Here is a 19,103-nt window from a genome sequence, read left to right on the forward strand (position 1 = left end):
TGACCATTTTCTGACATTTAAATCTCACAACAGTTCTTTTACACATTGTGTAATAGATAATAAGTTTCTCCTTAACAGTGGTATTCACATAGATTAGATTTTAATTTAAAAACAGAAGTCTGTTTTTTTGCTTTCCACTAGAGAGATGCTAGTTGATATGTTAGCAAAATAAAGTTTTATTTGTTTCTGCTTCCAATGTTGAATTCAGTTTTTTAATTGATTCTAAGACTATATTTTTCTGTGGTGAGTGGTCTTCTTATAAACTGAGCAAAACAAATACTTTTTTAATTCCTTACCTTTTCTTCCTTTTTATTAGGACCTGATTGCAGATTTGAAGTATGAATTGACTGGGAAATTTGAACGACTGATTGTGGGTCTAATGAGACCCTTGGAGTACTTTGATGCCAAGGAAATCAAAGATGCTCTAAAGGTAAAAAGTTTAATTACGGTTGTCATTACTTCTGAACTCATGAAAATACTAGTCATTTTACTATACTCTTAAAGTACATTTTTTCCTTCTGGAGAGTATTTACTTTTCCATCTTTTAAAGTAACAATAATATACTATAGCTGATACAGATAAGTTGTGTTCCTTATTCCTAGGGGATTGGGACTGATGAGAAGAGCCTGATTGAGATCTTGGCATCTCGGACCAATCAACAGATCCATGCTCTGGTGGAGGCTTACAGAGATGGTGATTACTGCAAGATCTTTTTATTGAGTTGGCTTCACCTACTGTTAATTCACGGCTGTTAAAGTTGCAATAAGATCTACAGACTCATGCTGGAGAGATTATCGCTGAGATGAAGTTAGCAGTTTTCTCTCTGTCTCTAGCGGATATTTAATCCTGAATATTCTGGAGTAATTTACAAGTAACAAGTTTTAGCTTTACCTAAGTGATCACGGGCAAAGGTTCTTTCAGCCTTTTGTTCAGTTTGTACAATTATCTCGATATATTGCTTTTGTCCTTGTCCTTGTGCTGTTAGTTTGTGTAGAGATGCATTTATGAATGCTTGCTCAGTTTTGTTTTTGGCATTTATATATATCGGATGAGAAAAACAACAAGGTTTGTTAGTAACCTTTGTATGGTTTTTACAGCATATGAAAGGGACTTGGAGGAAGATGTCATAGCAGACACCACAGGACACTTCAAGAAGATGCTCATTGTGCTGCTTCAGGTATGTTGGTCTTTGTGTTCTCTTTTCGCTTTTATTCTATCCTTATTTAGTCGTATTAATAGAACTGGTGCATTGGGTTTTTTTAATAGGGAAACAGAGAAGAAGATGACGTTGTGAGTGAAGACTTAGTAGAACAAGATGCCAATGTAAGTAATGATACTGCCTAAGTGATGATTCAGCAAAGGAAGAATTTAATTTTTTTTCAAAGAACAAATCCAGTCCTAGAAAAGAAAGCATATTCTAGAGGGTGAACTAAGTCCCATGTAGATAATTTTTGTAAGTTCTGATGTACTTTTTCTCTACAAATTCCACAGTGTATGGCCCTCGGTAGTAATCAAAACTAAACACTCAGAAACACCCATTTTAGTTTAAATAAGGATAGGTCTGATAAATGCTTTTTTGTATTATCTCCATCAATAAATAAACTAATACAGGTGGTCCTCGAGTTATGACCATAGTTGACCCCAAAATTTATGTTGCTAAGTGAAACATTCATTAAGTGAGTTTTGCCCCATTTTACAACTTTTTTTGCCACAGTTGTTCAGTGAATGACTGCATTTGTTAAATTAGTAACGCGGTTGTTAAGTGAATCTGGATTCCCTATTGACTTTGCTTGTCAGAAGGTCACAAAAACTGATCACATGACTCCAGGACACTGCAGCCATTATAAATATGAACCACTTGCCAGGCATTTGAATTTTGATCATGTGACCATGGAGATATTGCAACGGTTGTAAGTGTGAAAAACGGTTCCAAGTCATTTTTTTCAGCGCCGTTGTGACTTTGAATGGTCCCAAAATGAACTGTTGTAAGTTGAGGACTACCTGTATGGGTCAAATGATTTAGCTCTGATTGGTTTCCTATGCTGTTACTTTTTTGATGTAGATAATATTTATAGTTTGTCAATGTGAAAGAGTAAAGAATAGGGCTTCAGAAATTCTTAACTGAATGCTAAATTCAAGAAGATATTCTCATTGGACTATATAGCCCCAGAATTTAGGTTGATTTGTAGATATATTCCGAAGGCTTTGGTAATCTGCCATAGATTTGATATATTGTTTTGTTACATTGTTTGTTATAGGCTATACATTTATATAGTACTTTTTCACCAGGAATTGAAAGTGGCAAGCAAACCTTTCTCCAATTTTCCTCACAGTAACTATACAGTATAGGTAGGATGGTTTAAGACAGACATGTCAAACACAAGGCCCGGGGGCTGGATCCGGCCCGTGAAGTGGTTTCATGTGGCCCGCGAAGCCATCCTGGAAACAGTGAGGGAACGGCCCCCACTGCCTTGGCCCTGGCCCAGAGACCCTCCTTCTGCCACAGACCCTCAGATCTGTCCCACTCCTGCCCAGGCCCCCATAGGCCCCCTTGATGTGAACAATGTAGAGCTGGCCACACCCACCCAGTAGGTCATGCCCACCCTGGCCACACCCACCCGGCCCCCTGAGGGCAACCGCAATGCTGATGTGGCCCTCAATGAAATTGAGTTTGACACCCCTGGTTTAAGAGGAAGATGGTTAAAGATGATTGGTTAAAAATCATTTAGTAAATATTAACATAAAGTGGTCTTAATTTTTATTGAACTATCAGATTAATATTACATATCAGTTTTGAGAATTCACTAATGCTGAATAGAGTTATTTGGATCATTGTTTTATGAAGGTTTAGAGCTTCCAAGATATGATGCTTTGAAAATGTTGATGGTAACAGTAGTTGTTTCCTTTTTCATGTTGTCCTGTGCACTTATGTTTTCTCAAAGGACTTGTTAGAAGCTGGAGAGCAGAAATGGGGCACAGATGAAGCCCAGTTTATCTACATTCTTGGAAACCGAAGCAAACAACACCTTCGGCTAGGTGAGCTGGAACATTGCTGTAAAGGAAATAATAAAAATAATCTGAATCTCAAGAATCTCAAATTTTCTTAGCAACTTGTGATCTCTTTTAGCAAGATTTCATGTGTGCTAGGTAGGTAGGAAAGGAAGGGAAGGGAATGAGGGAAGGAAAGGAAGGAAGGAAGAAGAAGGAAGGAAGGAAGGAAGGAAGGAAGGAAGGAAGGAAGGAAGGAAAAAGTTACATTAAGATTATTCATTGGAATCTGGTCATGATGTCCTTCTGGAAAAAAAATAGTTAACCAAGACCGAAATTACCAGCCATTAACAAATAGCCATGTATAAACACAATGTTGAAGGTTCTTTGGAAAATATTTTAATTGCAGTTATTTTATTGATTTAAATTGAGGGATATATTATTCCACAATCTCTTTGCTATATAAATATATGAGGTTTTCTGTTGCATTGCCAAAAATAGCTAAATTGAAATATTGTGCCGGATTCAAATATTTCCTAAAACAAAATTAACATTTGTAGAACGTTTTTAAATGTTTAGGGTATGTCAAATGAATGCTACTCTATGCCCTTGCATCATCTACATATTAATAGCATAATACAACTTGTCTTTACCAGAAAACCTGAATCTAAGAAGAGAAAAGTGAAAGTCTAAAATTTGTTAATTTTTTTTAAGATGATGAAGTATTGTGCTTATAAATTTAGCTTTCTCTTTAGCATTTTTTTAAACATAAAAAAATCACATGGAGCAATTATTAGCTGAAGTATTTTCTATTGAAAAACATTTTCATCTCATTGCATAGCTATGATTCAGTTTATCTAGAGATCGGTGGTTGTGAAGGTTATTAATTTTCTGAAACAAATAAAAAATAGAACAATGGGTTTGCAAGATGCATCAAGGGCAGTTGGTCATTTACTGCTTTTGTTTGCACATTGGGTTGGCAAAGGAAGTAGCTACCATTTTATGAATTCATTTAGAATTGTGGATGCTAACACATAATCTTTTTAAAAAATAGCCAAACGAAAGATATTTTAAGATTTTTAAAATGAAAAACATGTCCAAAATCTCCTGAAATCCCAAGTGATGACATAGAGATATTTCTAGACTTTTCTATCTCATAAGACTTGGTTTTTAAAATTCTATTACATATAATTATAGTTTCAGGGCTTCCTCTAGTAGTAATGGATGCACCATGCTGCCAAACTCAACTTTATTGAAAAGTTTTACAGTACATTTTAAGTATACTCCATCCCTCCCCCTTCCCCCCACATCCCCCCTCCCCCCCCAACTTCCCAGAGCTGAAAGCAGGGTATTGCCTCTAACAAGCTTAAACTAAAATATGCTAACCAACTATGAATACGCTTTAAATCCTATCGCACTTTAACTCCCCTTATACGCTGAGCTTGTCGATCAGAAGGTCGGCAGTTTGGTGGGTCGAATCCCGAGTGCCGCGTAACAGAGTGAGCGCCTGTTACTCGTCCCAGCTTCTGCCAACCTAGCAGTTCGAAAGCACATAAAAATGCAAATAGATAAATAGGGACCTTTGGCGTCTAGTCATGCCGGCCACATGACCACGGAGACGTCCTCGGACAAGCGCTGGCTCTTCGGCTTTGAAACGGAGATGAGCACCGGCCCCTAGAGTCGGAAACGACTAGCACGCATGTGCGGGGGAACCTTTACCTTTACCTTTTATACATAGATAAATAATAGTACATCTTATAAATCTCAACTTTAAACTCTATGAAATGGCAGTAATGCTAAGTATTCCATTCAAGTTATATTGTGGTATTGAGGTAGCTCTATATCAAGCAGGTGTCATCTGGAATTCAGCACAAGATGCTTTTGATATAGCAATGAGCCAAATGCATGTGTGTTTATCAGAGAGACAGAATACCCATCTCCCACTTTTTTCAGTCTTTAATGAGTATCAGAAGATTTCGGGAAAATCCATTGAGATGAGCATCCGAGAAGAACTATCTGGGGACTTTGAAAAATTGATGCTGGCTGTAGGTAAGCTGGATCCTATCTTATAAAGTATGTTTTGAAGAACAGAAGCAGGCACGAAGGGACTTAGTCAAGTTAAATCAAGAATTAGTCAAGTTAAATCTGAAGTTAACTTTGGTTAAGATGAGGAAGATAATAGAATGCATGTAACTTACTTCTACGAGGAAAATGTAGATGATTTCCAAAAATCTAGCAAATTCATAGAATTTTTTGAGATAGAAGTAGCGGGGGAGAGAGGGATATCTCTTTATCTGATTGTTAATAATTTCACCATTCATGGTTAAGGGTAGTAGTTATATGTCCAGAGAGAAATTTGGGTTGTTCAGAATAAAAGTTGGCAGTAACATCTGTGTTATGAGCATTTTCTTTGTCAGTTGAGCGTAAAGAAATCCTGTTGGAAATAATGTGATTAAGAGTCGGCAAGAGGAGGGGATGGCTGCCTAAAACTCTACTCAGGAGTGCATCACAGTGCAAGATTGAACAGCATTTTTTGTCATGTGTGACACCAGGCAGTAGGTTTTGAAGAGTTTCAGAAAATGCATGTTTGACCCACAGACCTAAAACTCTCTCCCAACACTCTCTCCACAGTGAAAAATATCAGGAGTACAGCTGAGTATTTTGCTGAAAGATTGTTCAAAGCAATGAAGGTGAGTACCACTCCAGGCATTCTAGAGTGGCTTTCATCTCCTACTATATGTATCTTCTGAACATTAGGAGGACCACTGCTGACTTCTCTAGATTTTAACTGTTTGGACTTTTCTAGTATCAAGATTAAAACATTGAATGGAAATTTAAATCCACATCCACCTATCTGGTTCCAAGGAGTGAACACTTAGCTAATTTTAATATTTATACCTTGTGACCTTTACTATGATAGTTCATAAAAATGAGGTGCTAGCCTTCACACGTGTGCTTTGAATCTGTGTCAACTCAACCATACAGATTCTAACTGCACAGGATTGTATATCAGCGCATGTTTTTGAAAAAAGTTTTGGATAAACTAAGTCTATTTAAACAGCCAAGTTTGTATCATAAATGTTATTGCAACAAGAAGCTACTTGTTTTAGCTTTCACCAGTCACAATTCATTATAGGTATAATATGTAATCAGTATTGGTACAAAGAATGATACAAAAAATGTTTGTTTTAAAAAAGGTCAGAGAACAAGATAATTAAGAAAACATGTTTTAACATAATCCATATTTCTAATACAAGGGTTTTTTTTTAATTTCTTAGCCAAACATTGGCTTTAGCAAATAGTATTAACAAGCTATATTTGGAGGAACATATTCAGGATAATATATGCAATTAATAGAGAATAAAATATAATTTATCATAAAATAAATGTTAAACAATATTGACATATGAATATCAATCAGTTATTACCATTATAGTTAATAACTTTAGAAAATGTTGCCTTACTCTCCTGCTAACGTAACTATTGTAAATGATGAATCGGTTCCTTTTGGTGGGGTTTATAGTTTATGAGCAGTATTCCAAATATTCCAGCAGTAATTTTCTAGGATGCCCTATAAATTTTTCCATGGCTGAAAAAAGTCTGACTCTCCTAAAGATATGAGGCACAAGTAGCACATGCTACTAATGTTACATCTGACATTTTGGAAAATAATGAATTCAACTGATAGATGAATTATACTCACACGTAAAAATAAGAAAAATCCTTTGAAGGTGTTTTGAGATGCACATAGCAATTGGGAATAGCTTCCCATATTGGATTCTAGCATCTTCATTAAAAATCTGAACATCCCATGGATTTTTGTGACCTTAAATGATTCATTCTAGGGTTTCGGGACAAGAGACAACACACTGATTCGCATCATGGTGTCACGGAGTGAGATTGATATGTTGGATATTCGGGAAATATTCCGGACTAAGTACGAAAAATCTTTGCATCATATGATTGAGGTAAACACTATAAATTTGCACTGCAGAGGGTGTGTGAAATTTATCCTAGTAATTTATATTTATAGTGCACTGAATATTATTAAGCAGGGACCTAGTGCTTTTGAAGGTATCTGCTATCTCATTCTTCCACTTGTGTTCATGTTATGCTTGGAAGAGATCATCAGCAGACAAATGATTCAGGCAACCTTAGAGAGAGGCGATTGGGTTAAACTTTCCTTTGTGAGAGCTTAGGTTATTTTTTGCGGCCAGCATTTCAGTATTGTAACTTTCATCTTAAGGATGATTTGCCCTTTGGCTATAATTGTGAAGACCTGAGTTTTCCTCTCTCCCTTTTTACAGAGTGACACATCAGGTGATTACAAAAAAGCCCTACTGAAACTCTGCGGGGGAGATGATGAGTAAGTCCAATTCTGAAGCATGGTTTCTTGTGGGGGAGGGATGCTTTTTAAGGGCCCTCAGTTGCTGAAACTCTTTTTGAGTTTCTGTACTGTATCTCTAATAATAATATTTCCCAACTGGTCTGTGAATTTTTTTTTCCTTGCAGGGCTAGTTTCTACTATATCGTAGCAAATACCTTCCCCCCAAAATTTTAGTAGTTTTTCTGGAAAGTGAGGTTTTTCATCTGAGGATGGCCAAATGGACAGCAGATCCTTCACCTCAGTTTTTGTTTGACAGGCTAAATATGTGTTTGCCTGCCTGGAAGGATTTTGATTCTTTTAAAATACTCTTAATGTTCATATTATAATGATGGGGGAAATCTGTCTGTGTGGTCACTAAGAGTCTTGATCAACCATTTTATAATGTATTTTTAATCATAATACCTCAGGCACAAAATGTAGTAGGAAGACATTGCTATGTGTTTTGAAATGCTCTGATCAGCAAATAATTATTACCCATTTCTATGTTTAAGCCTCCATATACTAGATCTAACTAGGTTTAGCTTCCTCTCTCTTTATACCTCCATGTCAGAACTTGATCCAGTGTTTGGGTACATACTGCTACTACCCAAATTCAGTAGTTTAACCTGTGAGATTTTATAGTGAGACACTTTGGACCATCCTTCACTAATCTGTTGCATTTCAGATACACTAGATCAGTGATGGTGAACCTTTTAGAGACCGAGTGCCCAAACCGCAACCCAAACCCCACTTATGTATCGTCGGGTGCTGGGTGGGCATGGCCCATTGAGTGGGTGTGGCCCATTGGGTGAGCGTGTCTGTGGTGGTAGCAGCAGACTGGGTGGGACTAAAAAGTTCAATCAATCAATTCCAACTTTGCAAGTTCTTTTTTTTTCCCCGCAAGAAGTTGAAATTGATTGATTGATTGAACCTTTGTTTTTGTTTTTTTTGCACACGGTGGCAGAGGCCTAAAGCGAAAAGGTTTTATAAAACCCAGCTGAAGGCCTAGGACTGGGGCGATGGTGCTCGTGCCCACAGAGAAGGCTCTGTGTGCCACCTGTGGCACGTGTGCCATAGGTTCGCCACCACGGCACTAGATGTTAACTTTCATCACAACAGTGATCACTGCAAATGTTAAGTAGTGTAGTTGGGACATCTAGAAAGTAAATATTGCATGGGATGATGGCTTGGGTAAATTGCATATGTCAATCTTTACTGCTGGTTGTGATGATCAGTGGTTTTACTAAGCATGAGAACTACTAGTGTGCCTCTTACATTGTATGGAAATCAGCACAGAGAAGAGTGGAGTAACAGCAGTAGTAATACATCTTTTAAAGAACTCATACAATCATTTGCATTATCTATCCACGTGTTGCTTTTGCAGTCCTCAGATGACACTGAAAATAAAATTTTCCGTTGAAAAAGTAACCAGGCAGGCTACATTTGAGACAAAGGGTACCTTCGTTCATTATTTTCCCACCTTTTCTCTTCATTCAAAGCTATGTTGATCGTATTGCACTTGTATCAGAGGGACTGAGGTGCTGCTAGGTTGAAAGGATTAGCTGGTAACATCACTGTTGGGGGAATGCCTGGTTGGGTGCTCCTTTCATGTCCCTGTTAAGGAGCTGGTGCAAAAGACAGGAGCTCACCCTGTCCACAGCAGGCTTACTGCTTGTCAGCCTAGCATGCTAACAACCACACAAGCCACCATGCTCCTTCAGCAGTGTTGATGCTTTATGTTTATTCAAAGAAAGGCCTAATCAAGATTTTAGAGTTGGGCTAGCATGGGCTTTTAATAATTTGCCTATGATCCTAGTACACATTTTTTTTTTAATTGAAAAGTTTTAACATACAATTTTTCCTTTAAAAATCCCCCCTCCCCCTCCCTTCTCCCTCCCCCCCTACCTCTCCCCCCTCCCCCCCTCCCCCCCACTTCCCAGAGCTAAATACAAGGTAGTATTTAGCTCTAGTACACATTAAGAAGGACTGCAGCTGCCTTTTGCAAAGAGAAGAAAAAAAAACTCACCTAAACTAGATAGACAGATAGCTAGATAGCTAGATAGGCAGGCAGGCAGGATGTTGTTTTGAGAGTTTAGGTACAGGAGAATTGGGATAATGTGACAGGCACCAGCTGGATTTGCACAGGATCTGCATCTTCATGTTTTAATGTGTCTCTGCAAATGTCACCCACCTTGTATCTTTCCATCCCCTCCCCTTCCAGTGCTGCAGGTGAGTTCTTCCCTGAAGCTGCGCAAGTGGCCTATCAGATGTGGGAACTTAGTGCAGTGGCCAAAGTGGAGGTTAGAAGCCAGCCTTTCCTTCCCCTACCTGTGGCTTGCTGGCTCAAAACCACAACTGCTTCACTATGCACTGCTAATGCTCTGGACCTGTTAGATATCTTGCCTATTCAACACTTCTCCCTTCCTAACAACTTCTAAACCTGCAACTTTAACTAATATGCATTCATGCCTAAAAACGTATTTTCCCCTTCCTTGCTCTTCCACATTTTTAGGAATTAACATTTGAAGATATTGGTTATTTCCCAGTATAATAGGATATCTGATGGTAAAACTAAAAAACAGTCCAATGAAAGTGCCTTCTTGTAAGTGCCAACACGCACCCAGTAGAATCACTGCAGCTTCATGAATGCATCTGCAATATGGATCCTTAGATCTATGTTAAGAAAATAATCCATAGCTTCTATTATAAAATCAGATTAGCAATAGGTGGGTTTTCTTCTTTTGCTTGCTTTGCTGTGTGAGCCATTCAACATACTAAACATTTCACGAATTAATTTTAAGGGGTGAATTCACATACGTCGCATAATAGTGGATTATTTTACCAAGCAAACCTGCTCCTTTCTCAGACTATTTTTCCATCATGACATGTTACTGCCTAATACAAGGAAGCAGTGATTAAATTATTGTATATAATCACTGGAATGGACTGTGTGAATTCATCCCAGGCTTTTTGCATGTGAAACAGTTGGAGAGTCAGTCCTAAAGGAATCAGGTCTTTTTCAATTAATGTCTAGAAGATTGCTGATGTAATTGGAAATAGGCACTGAGAATTTGAAATATCCTTTAAAGATGCCCTCCAGATGCTGACTCTGGGAGATGCATAAGGATGGAATTTATCCAGCTGTTCTCCAATTGTTTTATTATATTTTCTTTGTTTTAAATAAAATAGCAATTGTTAGGAGATGGATGGGGGCGCATTATTTGGATGCCCTTCTGCTTTGCCCTCGTTCTATGCCTCTCTCATATTAAAATAAATAATTTTAACTTAAACTACTCTTACATTTCTGCAGCTGAAAGGAACTATTTGTCCAGCTGCAAATTTCAACGCTGATGGTGATGCACAGGTGCTCAGGAAAGCCATGAAGGGGTTAGGTAAGTAAACCTTTGCAATGTGTTGATGCAGAGTAAGAAAAATCATCTTTTTATTCAATGGTAAAGTAATAACATTTGTAGACTTTCAGGATAGGAAGCATTATTGCTTGTGTAAGGACCCACTTCAACTAACCACCCAAGAAAGCAGAACTCTTGAAACAGGCATTGTCTCAAAAGGATACTTTTATCAGTGACAGTAGGGAAGTCAAGGCGAGATCTGGGGAAAATCCCGGGCAAACGGTATAGTTAAGCTAGCAATATTCCTCCTCCCACCAGTGTCTTAATGTCCATTTGAAATTCAGCCAATCCACAGGTGGCACGATGTGCAGGTGACTGGCACAGTTGGTGCACATCTCAAAGTCTTCTCCAGCTTTTGTTTCTCTGTAACCATCTCCCTGATAAGGGAGATGCATTCCTATCTCAAGGATAGAAGCAGGAGAGGGAGAGTAGAAAGCAAAAGTTATTCCAAGCTCCCCCTCCCCCCAGCAGAACGGCAGGCCCCAAAATTAGAATATATATGCAAGGGAAAACAAAGAGGCTTTGGGCACCTGACAGCTTGTCCAGATTTCTTCCTAAGGCAGCCCTTTTTAGCTGAATGCTTTTAAAGTGTAGGTAATTTTATAAATCCATTCCCCATTTCCAGTCACATTCTAGGAACGCTGTAACCCGCACCTCCACCTTGCCACGTAGAACTCCACTGCTAGGTTTTATTCTACTAGAATCAACACCCGATGTTAAAACAGTAGTTCTCAACCTGCGGTCCGCAGGCCTTTGGGGCGGGGAGGGGCAATGTTGTCACGGGGTCCACGAAGGTTTGAAGACATGTTGTGATTTAAATCTTAAGTCTTGGTGGTCCGTGGCCATGATCCATGGCCACAAAAGGTACTTAAATGGGGTCTGTGGGTGAAGAAAAGGTTGAGAACCATTGCTCTGAAACATTTCTTGGCTGTGGTTCTCCTTCCGGCCATTTCCTTCATGTAGCTGATTGGAGAGGTTGATAATCTTTGTAAATCCTAGGCAGCCATGAAACAGAAGTGTCTTTCAAAACAAACCAGATTACTCTTCTGATTCTGTGTTTCTGGAAAGAGAAGAATGGTTCCAATATTGCTAGAAGCAATCATCATCTACAAATAATCCAGGCGGGAAATGGTCCATAAGAACCGTATCAATGCAGAATGCTTGCATCATGTTAGTAACTGATAGTGACCAAATGATACGCTGCTGCTTCTTCTCAACACCCAGGAGATGGCACTGTTGTATCAAAAACTCATTGTAGTTAGGAAGAATGCCCAGGATAGAGATTTTGTTATACATTTTCTACTAGCAATAGCACTTAGACTTATATACTGCTTCATGGTGCTTTACAGCCCTCTCTAAGTCAGCATATCACCCCCAACGATCTGGGTCCTCATTTTACTGACCTCGGAAGGATGGAAGTCTGAGTCAACCTTGGGCCAGTCAGGATCAAACTGCTGGCAGTCAGCAGAATTAACCTGCAATATGGCATTCTAAGGGACGCAGTGGCTCAGTGGGTTAGGACGCTGAGCTTGTCGATCAGAAGGTCGGCAGTTTGGCGGGTCGAATCCCGAGTGCCGCCTAACAGAGTGAGCGCCTGTTACTCGTCCCAGCTTCTGCCAACCTAGCAGTTCGAAAGCACGTAAAAATGCAAGTAGAAAAATAGGGACCACTCCGGTGGGAAGGTAACAGCGTTCTGTGCGCCTTTGGTGTCCAGTCATGCCGGCCACATGACCACGGAGACATCTTCGGACAAGCGCTGGCTCTTCGGCTTTGAAACTGAGATGAGCACCGGCCCGGCCCCTAGAGTTGGAAATGACTAGCACGCATGTGTGGGGGAAACTTTACCTTTACTTTACCTTTATGCCATTCTAATCACTGTGCTATCAATCAATAACTGATTGCTCTCTCAAGCCTCTGCCTAATCTTGATATTCTGTTGGTGGCTCTTGCCATTTTATTTAAGCTCAATGTGATAGGTAGAAAATGAAGAATGTATTCAGAGTGATTAATAGAAACAGTTGAATGGTTTTACTTCTATTTATTATTCTTTTAAATTGCTCAGTAAGAGGCATTCCCTGGGCATTCATTCAGAAGCACAAACTACATTGCATTTGTTTATTTATTTAGGAGACTTGTTCCCTTCCCGAAACTTAACAGACTAGGTGGCTTAAAAAAATCTTGAAAAATAAATACAGAATAAAAAAACTGTATTTTTATTCATTAAAATAATAAAAGCCAAAAGCCAAACTCCCAAATTAGATAGTATAACCAACGAACTAAGATCTGTTTGGTTGCTTATAATTAATCCCCAAAAGCTTTCTGGAAAAGCCAAGTTTCACCTCCGAGAAGGCCATTGTGTATGGGGGTGTGGGGGTGTCATCCTTGCTTCTTGGGGCAAACTATTCTCATGGAAGGAGCTGTCGCAAAGAATACCAATGCTCTTTCCTGCTCTGTAACAACTGTAATTAGTAACATGTGGGCTTGCAAAGTAGTTTACAAATTAGAGATCCTGGATCCTCCATTGAATAGCATGAGCATGCTTGGAGCTTGAGTTGTATTAATGGCAATAGTTCATATGCAATTGCATCTCAGGCAGGTTAAGTGAATTTTTCTTGTCCATTCCCAAATCCATTTTTAAGAAAGGAATGAGGCTACAGTCTATAGCAGGGGTCTCCAACCTTGGCAACTTTAAGACTTGTGGACTTCAACTCCCAGAATTCCTCAGCCAGCAAAGGTTGAGGACCCCTGGTCTATAGGGCGAACATAGTGCAGTAAATCATACTGCACAGGAATAATTCAGGAATTTTCCACATAGAAACCAGAAGCAAGCTGATACAATGTGCTATTGAGCAAGTATGCTTATGCACTGATTTGATTTTTCCTTTGCTCCATACTTTTGTCTAATTTACAGTTTCTTTAGTCAGTTGTACTGGGCTGTAATCAGGTTGGCTGAAACAAACTCTAAGGATGGTGGATTTGTAAGCAGTCAGACAATACTAGGATTTATTTTATTTTATTTTTTAAAAAGTCCTGCAGGCAGTAAACTAAGTGACTGATTTTCTGTCTCTCACCCCAGTGGTCAGCCTATGGAACATTTTCCTTTTTATTGTTCCATGGGATTACTTCCCTGACTAAGTGCAAGAGTCAAGATTAAATATTATTAAACTGGGAAAAATGGTTGAATCTATTCTGTTTTCTGGGTTTCAGGCACTAATGAAGATGCAATCATTGAGGTAGTCACACAGAGGAGTAATGATCAGAGGCAAGAAATCATAAAAGCATACAAGTCTCATTATGGCCGGGTAATTAGTACAATCTCTTCTTTTGCATCTCATTCCCTTTCTCCAACATTCAATTGGTTTACTTATTGCAGTAGCTGTTATACAGTAACTCTTATAGATGGCCTATTTTAAGTTTGGTGTTACTTTTAAAAATAAAGAATTAAGACCATCTTTCCCCTGGTTGCCTTCTCCAATTAGATGCCTTCTAGATCTTATGCATAACCATCTCAGCTGCTAGTTCAAAACTATGGTTTGTGTGTGTGTATGTATTATTATATTAAGGTTTCTAGATTTTAGAATGCTGATATAAACATGTGTCAGAGGTCCATATGCCAATGTTCCTTCTTTTTTTTAACAAACCCCCCCCCCCAAAAAAAAAACAGAAAATCTAGCACAGAAGAGAGCAAAGAGGAGCATGTTTATAATACTTGGGAAATGTGTAGAACTTCTCCCAATATCTTTCTGAACCTTTTGTTTGCTTTTGTGCCATAAAATTATTTGCATGCATGAGGCATTCCGGATGGGAAAATATATTAGAAGAAAAATTATTCTTCCCTCCTTGTTGAGTATCATGGACCAATCTATTACTCATATCACCATCAATGTCAGCTGGTCTTTTTTCTTTTTCTTTTAAGGAGGCCATCCTTTACCATTTTGTCCAGATGTGCCTGAATGCGTAACCTTAGGCATTCCCTTCCTTAGGCGGGAAATGAAAAGGATGAGTTATGCATCTTCTTTGTGTCTGGCACACTGACCTATAAATATCTATAAATAAATAGATGACCTCCAAGGTCCCTTCCAACTTTATTATTATTATATTTTATAGAACTGCATTAAGGGATACAGTGTGTAACTATTTGGGGGCTTCTATTTTTAATTACAGATTACTTTTAATCTGAATGCAGATTTTGACTCTGGTGAAAAGCCTCTTAGCAAATCAATAATTATTAAGCTCTACCTGCATGTGGGGGCAGTTACAGCTAGAGTCTGTTCATGCCTTCTCTATTTGCCGTCATTCTTCCTTCCTGCTCTAGTCACGGGATAAGATTGACACTCCCAAATACTGCAAAGAATTGAATGGCCACAAGTGGTCAATCCATGCTTCATCGTATTATGCCAGAGCCTTTCTTCTAATTCAGCATTGTCTTCCTGACTGGCATCAATTCTTTGGAGTTTCCTATTCTTTTAAATAAAATATTATTAGAATTTCGAATACAGGGAAGGAAGGAAGGAAGGAGAGAGAAAATGCAGAGATCAAAGAGGATTTTAAAGAAATGGCATCTAATTTTATTTTGCTGCAGTTATAAGTATAAATATAAGTTAACTTTTTACTGTAGGGTTATAGCATTGTTTACATTTCCTCTATATTGTATTATTTTTATTCTAATCCTCAAAGCCATATATCTTTTCATTTTTTTTCTTTCCTACAAAAAGCCAATAAGTTTTAACTGCCCTGTAAACCGCCCTGAGTCCTATGGGAATAGGGCGGTATACAAATCCAATAAAATAAAATAAATAAAATAAAATAAATAAGGGATTTCCAGTGATTGTTAAATGTCCTGTCTCTAATTAAAGCAGTCAATTTGGCCATACTTCTTTGGAGTTTCCAATTTTGTTTTCCTTCACGAGTGTCTCCTCTGATAGGACCTTATGGCAGATCTGAAATCTGAAATATCTGGACCTTTGGCCAAGGTTATTCTTGGACTGATGATGCCACCAGCCTTCTATGATGCAAAGCAACTGAAGAAAGCCATGGAGGTAGAGCAGATTTCTTTTTAATATATTATCTGAAGAAGAGAAAGATAAATTTAACCCATACAGAGAGAAGGGAAGAAGAAAAACTCTTTATTGTGCCGTTATCTCAAAGAATAATTAAGTCCTTGAGAGAATTTCCTTCTTACTAAAGATTGCCAGCTCAGGCTGATTGGTTCAGTTCTGAGCCAACTTTTTTTTTTTGTCCAGAAGCTAAAATACCAGGACATGGATGCACTAGGCATTCCTTGTAAATGTGAGCACTTAGCTGCCCTGAAATATTAACAATGACTAATTGATCAAGTATCTTTACATCACTCCAGGGGGCTGGAACTGATGAGAGTACTCTCATTGAAATTTTGGCCACACGGAGTAACCAAGAGATTCATGCAATTAATGCAGCCTATAAAGAAGGTAAAGCATTTCTTCAATAATTCTTAAGGGGAAAATGGATGCACGAAACAAGAAAGCATTTATCAGTTGCTGTATAAAATGCCTAAAATTGTGCCAGTATACATTTTATTTACTTGCTTTCTTACTCATTGGATTTTCTCTATGGCTCCCAATCTAACAGGTTGGTAAATTGCTGCTATATTGGCAAATAAGCAAGGTAGGCTGTCCTTATAAATAGCAGGAATTGAGCTTGATTCAAAGGAAATAATCCCCTCTCATATTGGTCTATTTATTGTGTCAGATCAAGGTTAGAAGCTACTAAACTTCAAGGGTAGAAGCTACTCAGAATAAAGTATTTCTATTGGCTTCGTTCCATGTGAATATCCTATTCACACTAAGAACTGGAATCAGGACCTTGATGGATGTTTTCTAGTGTTGAGGCTGCATGTAATAAATAAATGTAATAAATAAATAAATAAATAAATAAATAAATGTAGCTGACCTTGAAGGATTAAGCAGGGCCAGGCATACAGTAGGTAATTTTTTGAAGAGGAGATCACTGGAAAATCTCAGGGCTAATAGCTAGACCGAAAGTTGAAAAACATTCTGGCAATCCAATTTACATTTTTAAAAACAACAACAACATGGGTGTATTTTTTTAATCACCAGAAATTGCATTTGAATCCAGAGTATCTTTGAAAACACTTTCTTCTGCTTTTGTGTTTTTCCAGCCTATCATAAGTCTTTGGAGGATGCACTGAGTTGTGATACTTCAGGACATTTCAAAAGGATCCTGGTCTCTCTGGCACTGGTAAGAAATTTCCCCCCACAATGTATTCTTAAAGCTCCTTTAGTTAAAGATAAGTGTTTTCTATCTGATATTTCTGAATATCTAATGATCAGATTCAGTTGTTAAATCACCTTTAAAAGTTGCCATTCTACTACTACTACTACTATCTACTACTACTACTACTACTACTACTACTACTACTATTATTATTATTATTATTATTATTATTATTATTATTATTATTATTGGATCTTGTGCATTTGATATTGGTACATTCAGTTGAAAAGAAACAATTCTGTGTATATATTTTGCATGCAATAATGCTGCTGAGCTGTAGTGGACACAGGTTTAAAAGATAATTCCAACCTCTGTTTCATATGGTCACCACCAGAAAGCAAGCAGGCAGCCTAGGACTTGAAAGCTGCTTCAAACCGTATTGCTTTTATTTATTGTGCAACAGCAGACTTTTAAAAGGCTATTTGCATTAAGGTGATAAAATCTAAAATTGCTCAGCACACGGATACAAGCATATAATGTGTTTATCCTCAATAAGAATGATAGAAATCTCATTTTGAACAAATAACACAGAGTACAGTGTTTTCTGAAAAAGGAGTGGAAATAAACTATATGCTTCCCAGGCCTGTACTTTTTCATAATTGATGCCCCCACTTTAAGAGATAAATACCCCCCACAGATCATTTATTTTGCTGGATATGAGCAGCAGGGAGGGGACCATAGTTGAAAAAGGATAAAGGCAGTGCTAGAGGAAGTTTTCTACTAATAAGCATCAGGTGACGGTATTGTAATTAACCATGTTGCCCAGGGCAGAATATGGCACTCTGGATAATATGAGGTTCAATTCTCAGTTGCTCTAGAAAATATGGCCAGTGACTAACAAGCTAGTAGCGGAGCATATAAAATCGGATGTATCACTGGAGGGTAAAATCACAAAATTCTGGCTATATAATGCAATGGGAAAAACAGCTATGCTCAGAATGGTCAACAGAAAATGGCAACAAAGCTGCTAGAAAACATGAGGCATCAAAACTGACATCAGCCAGAGCATAAAACAACTGAAATAAACTGTAGAAGATTAGAAAATATGGAGAGAGCTGGTCCATTGAATTGTCAAGAAATGGACATGATTGAATGGATAGCATCATCACCAAAGAATGCTGGGAGTTGTAGTTGTGCAGTAGGTGGCACGTGGAGCCATCAGATCCAGCTGCAAAAATTAGATGGCAGCAAATGAATATGGAAAACTCTAATTATTTGGTGTCATCTAGTGGGCTTCCAGATCTTTAAAACCTGAGGTTTTGTAGCTCATAGCATTGCTTCAGGCCTATGGGCAATTAGCTGCCAAGAAAGGTAATGAATTATTTAAAGATGTTAATTTCTTGCCCATTCCTACTGGCCTATTTTTTTTTTTTGCTTCTTACTAATAGTTTTCAATGTCTAACTGCAGGGTAACCGCAGTGAAGGAGGAGAAGATTTTGGAAAGGCTCATGCCGATGCTCAGGTGAGTAAAGCCACATGTGCAGGAAGGGTTCTGCTGTGGCTGTTGCCTTTCTCCCATGATGTAGATTTGGAGATACTAGACTCGATAATAAGTTAACGTTGGGTTGCCTGAGCTATGCTTTGCCATAAAAGATACCCCCAGAGCAGAGAAAGGAGTAGAGAGCATTTGAAAAAGCTCCATTGGACTTCTTGCTCTGAGCTCATGTATATAGAAACAGATTTGGGGCAAACAGCATGTGGACATATGATTTCTTTAGGCTTTGTTGAATAAGCTGCAATTGTTTGGATTCACCCTTAACACTCTAAGCCAGGGGTAGGCAACCTTGACTCTTTTATGACTCGTGGACTTCAACTCCCAGAATTCCTGAGTCAGGCACGCTGAGGGGAAAGGGGAGAGGTTTCCAAGCTGAGCCATGGTGGCTCAGGAATTCTGGGAATTGAAGTCCACAAGTTATAAAAGAGCCAACGTTGCCTACCCCTGCTCTAAGCCCACACCAATGCCTTATTATCATGTAGAAACCCAGTTGCACTGTGCAGGTAATTCATGAATCTCAAATTTCAATGTGGGTTTTAATTGAAGCTTTTCATTTCCCAAAAAGTAATAAC

The 19,103-nt window shown here is 38.3% G+C and overlaps 1 protein-coding gene across 3 annotated transcripts in view; it reads left to right on the forward strand.

Moving 5' to 3' along the window:
• Positions 1-19,103, forward strand: part of ANXA6 (annexin A6) — a 45,492-nt gene that overhangs the window by 15,088 nt on the left and 11,301 nt on the right. For all 3 annotated transcript variants that reach the window (XM_083355357.1, XM_083355355.1, XM_083355356.1), the window contains exons 5-20: positions 317-430; positions 603-693; positions 1,098-1,177; positions 1,267-1,323; positions 2,943-3,036; positions 4,942-5,037; positions 5,620-5,678; positions 6,834-6,956; positions 7,296-7,354; positions 9,576-9,654; positions 10,665-10,746; positions 13,971-14,065; positions 15,689-15,802; positions 16,120-16,210; positions 16,921-17,000; positions 18,445-18,498. In XM_083355357.1, the coding sequence (XP_083211483.1) occupies positions 317-430; positions 603-693; positions 1,098-1,177; positions 1,267-1,323; positions 2,943-3,036; positions 4,942-5,037; positions 5,620-5,678; positions 6,834-6,956; positions 7,296-7,354; positions 9,576-9,654; positions 10,665-10,746; positions 13,971-14,065; positions 15,689-15,802; positions 16,120-16,210; positions 16,921-17,000; positions 18,445-18,498 (1,368 nt within the window). The remainder of the gene's footprint in view (positions 1-316; positions 431-602; positions 694-1,097; positions 1,178-1,266; positions 1,324-2,942; positions 3,037-4,941; positions 5,038-5,619; positions 5,679-6,833; positions 6,957-7,295; positions 7,355-9,575; positions 9,655-10,664; positions 10,747-13,970; positions 14,066-15,688; positions 15,803-16,119; positions 16,211-16,920; positions 17,001-18,444; positions 18,499-19,103) is intronic.

Source organism: Vipera ursinii, assembly GCF_947247035.1.
Source record: "Vipera ursinii genome assembly, chromosome: 2".
Lineage (NCBI taxonomy): Eukaryota > Metazoa > Chordata > Lepidosauria > Squamata > Viperidae > Vipera > Vipera ursinii.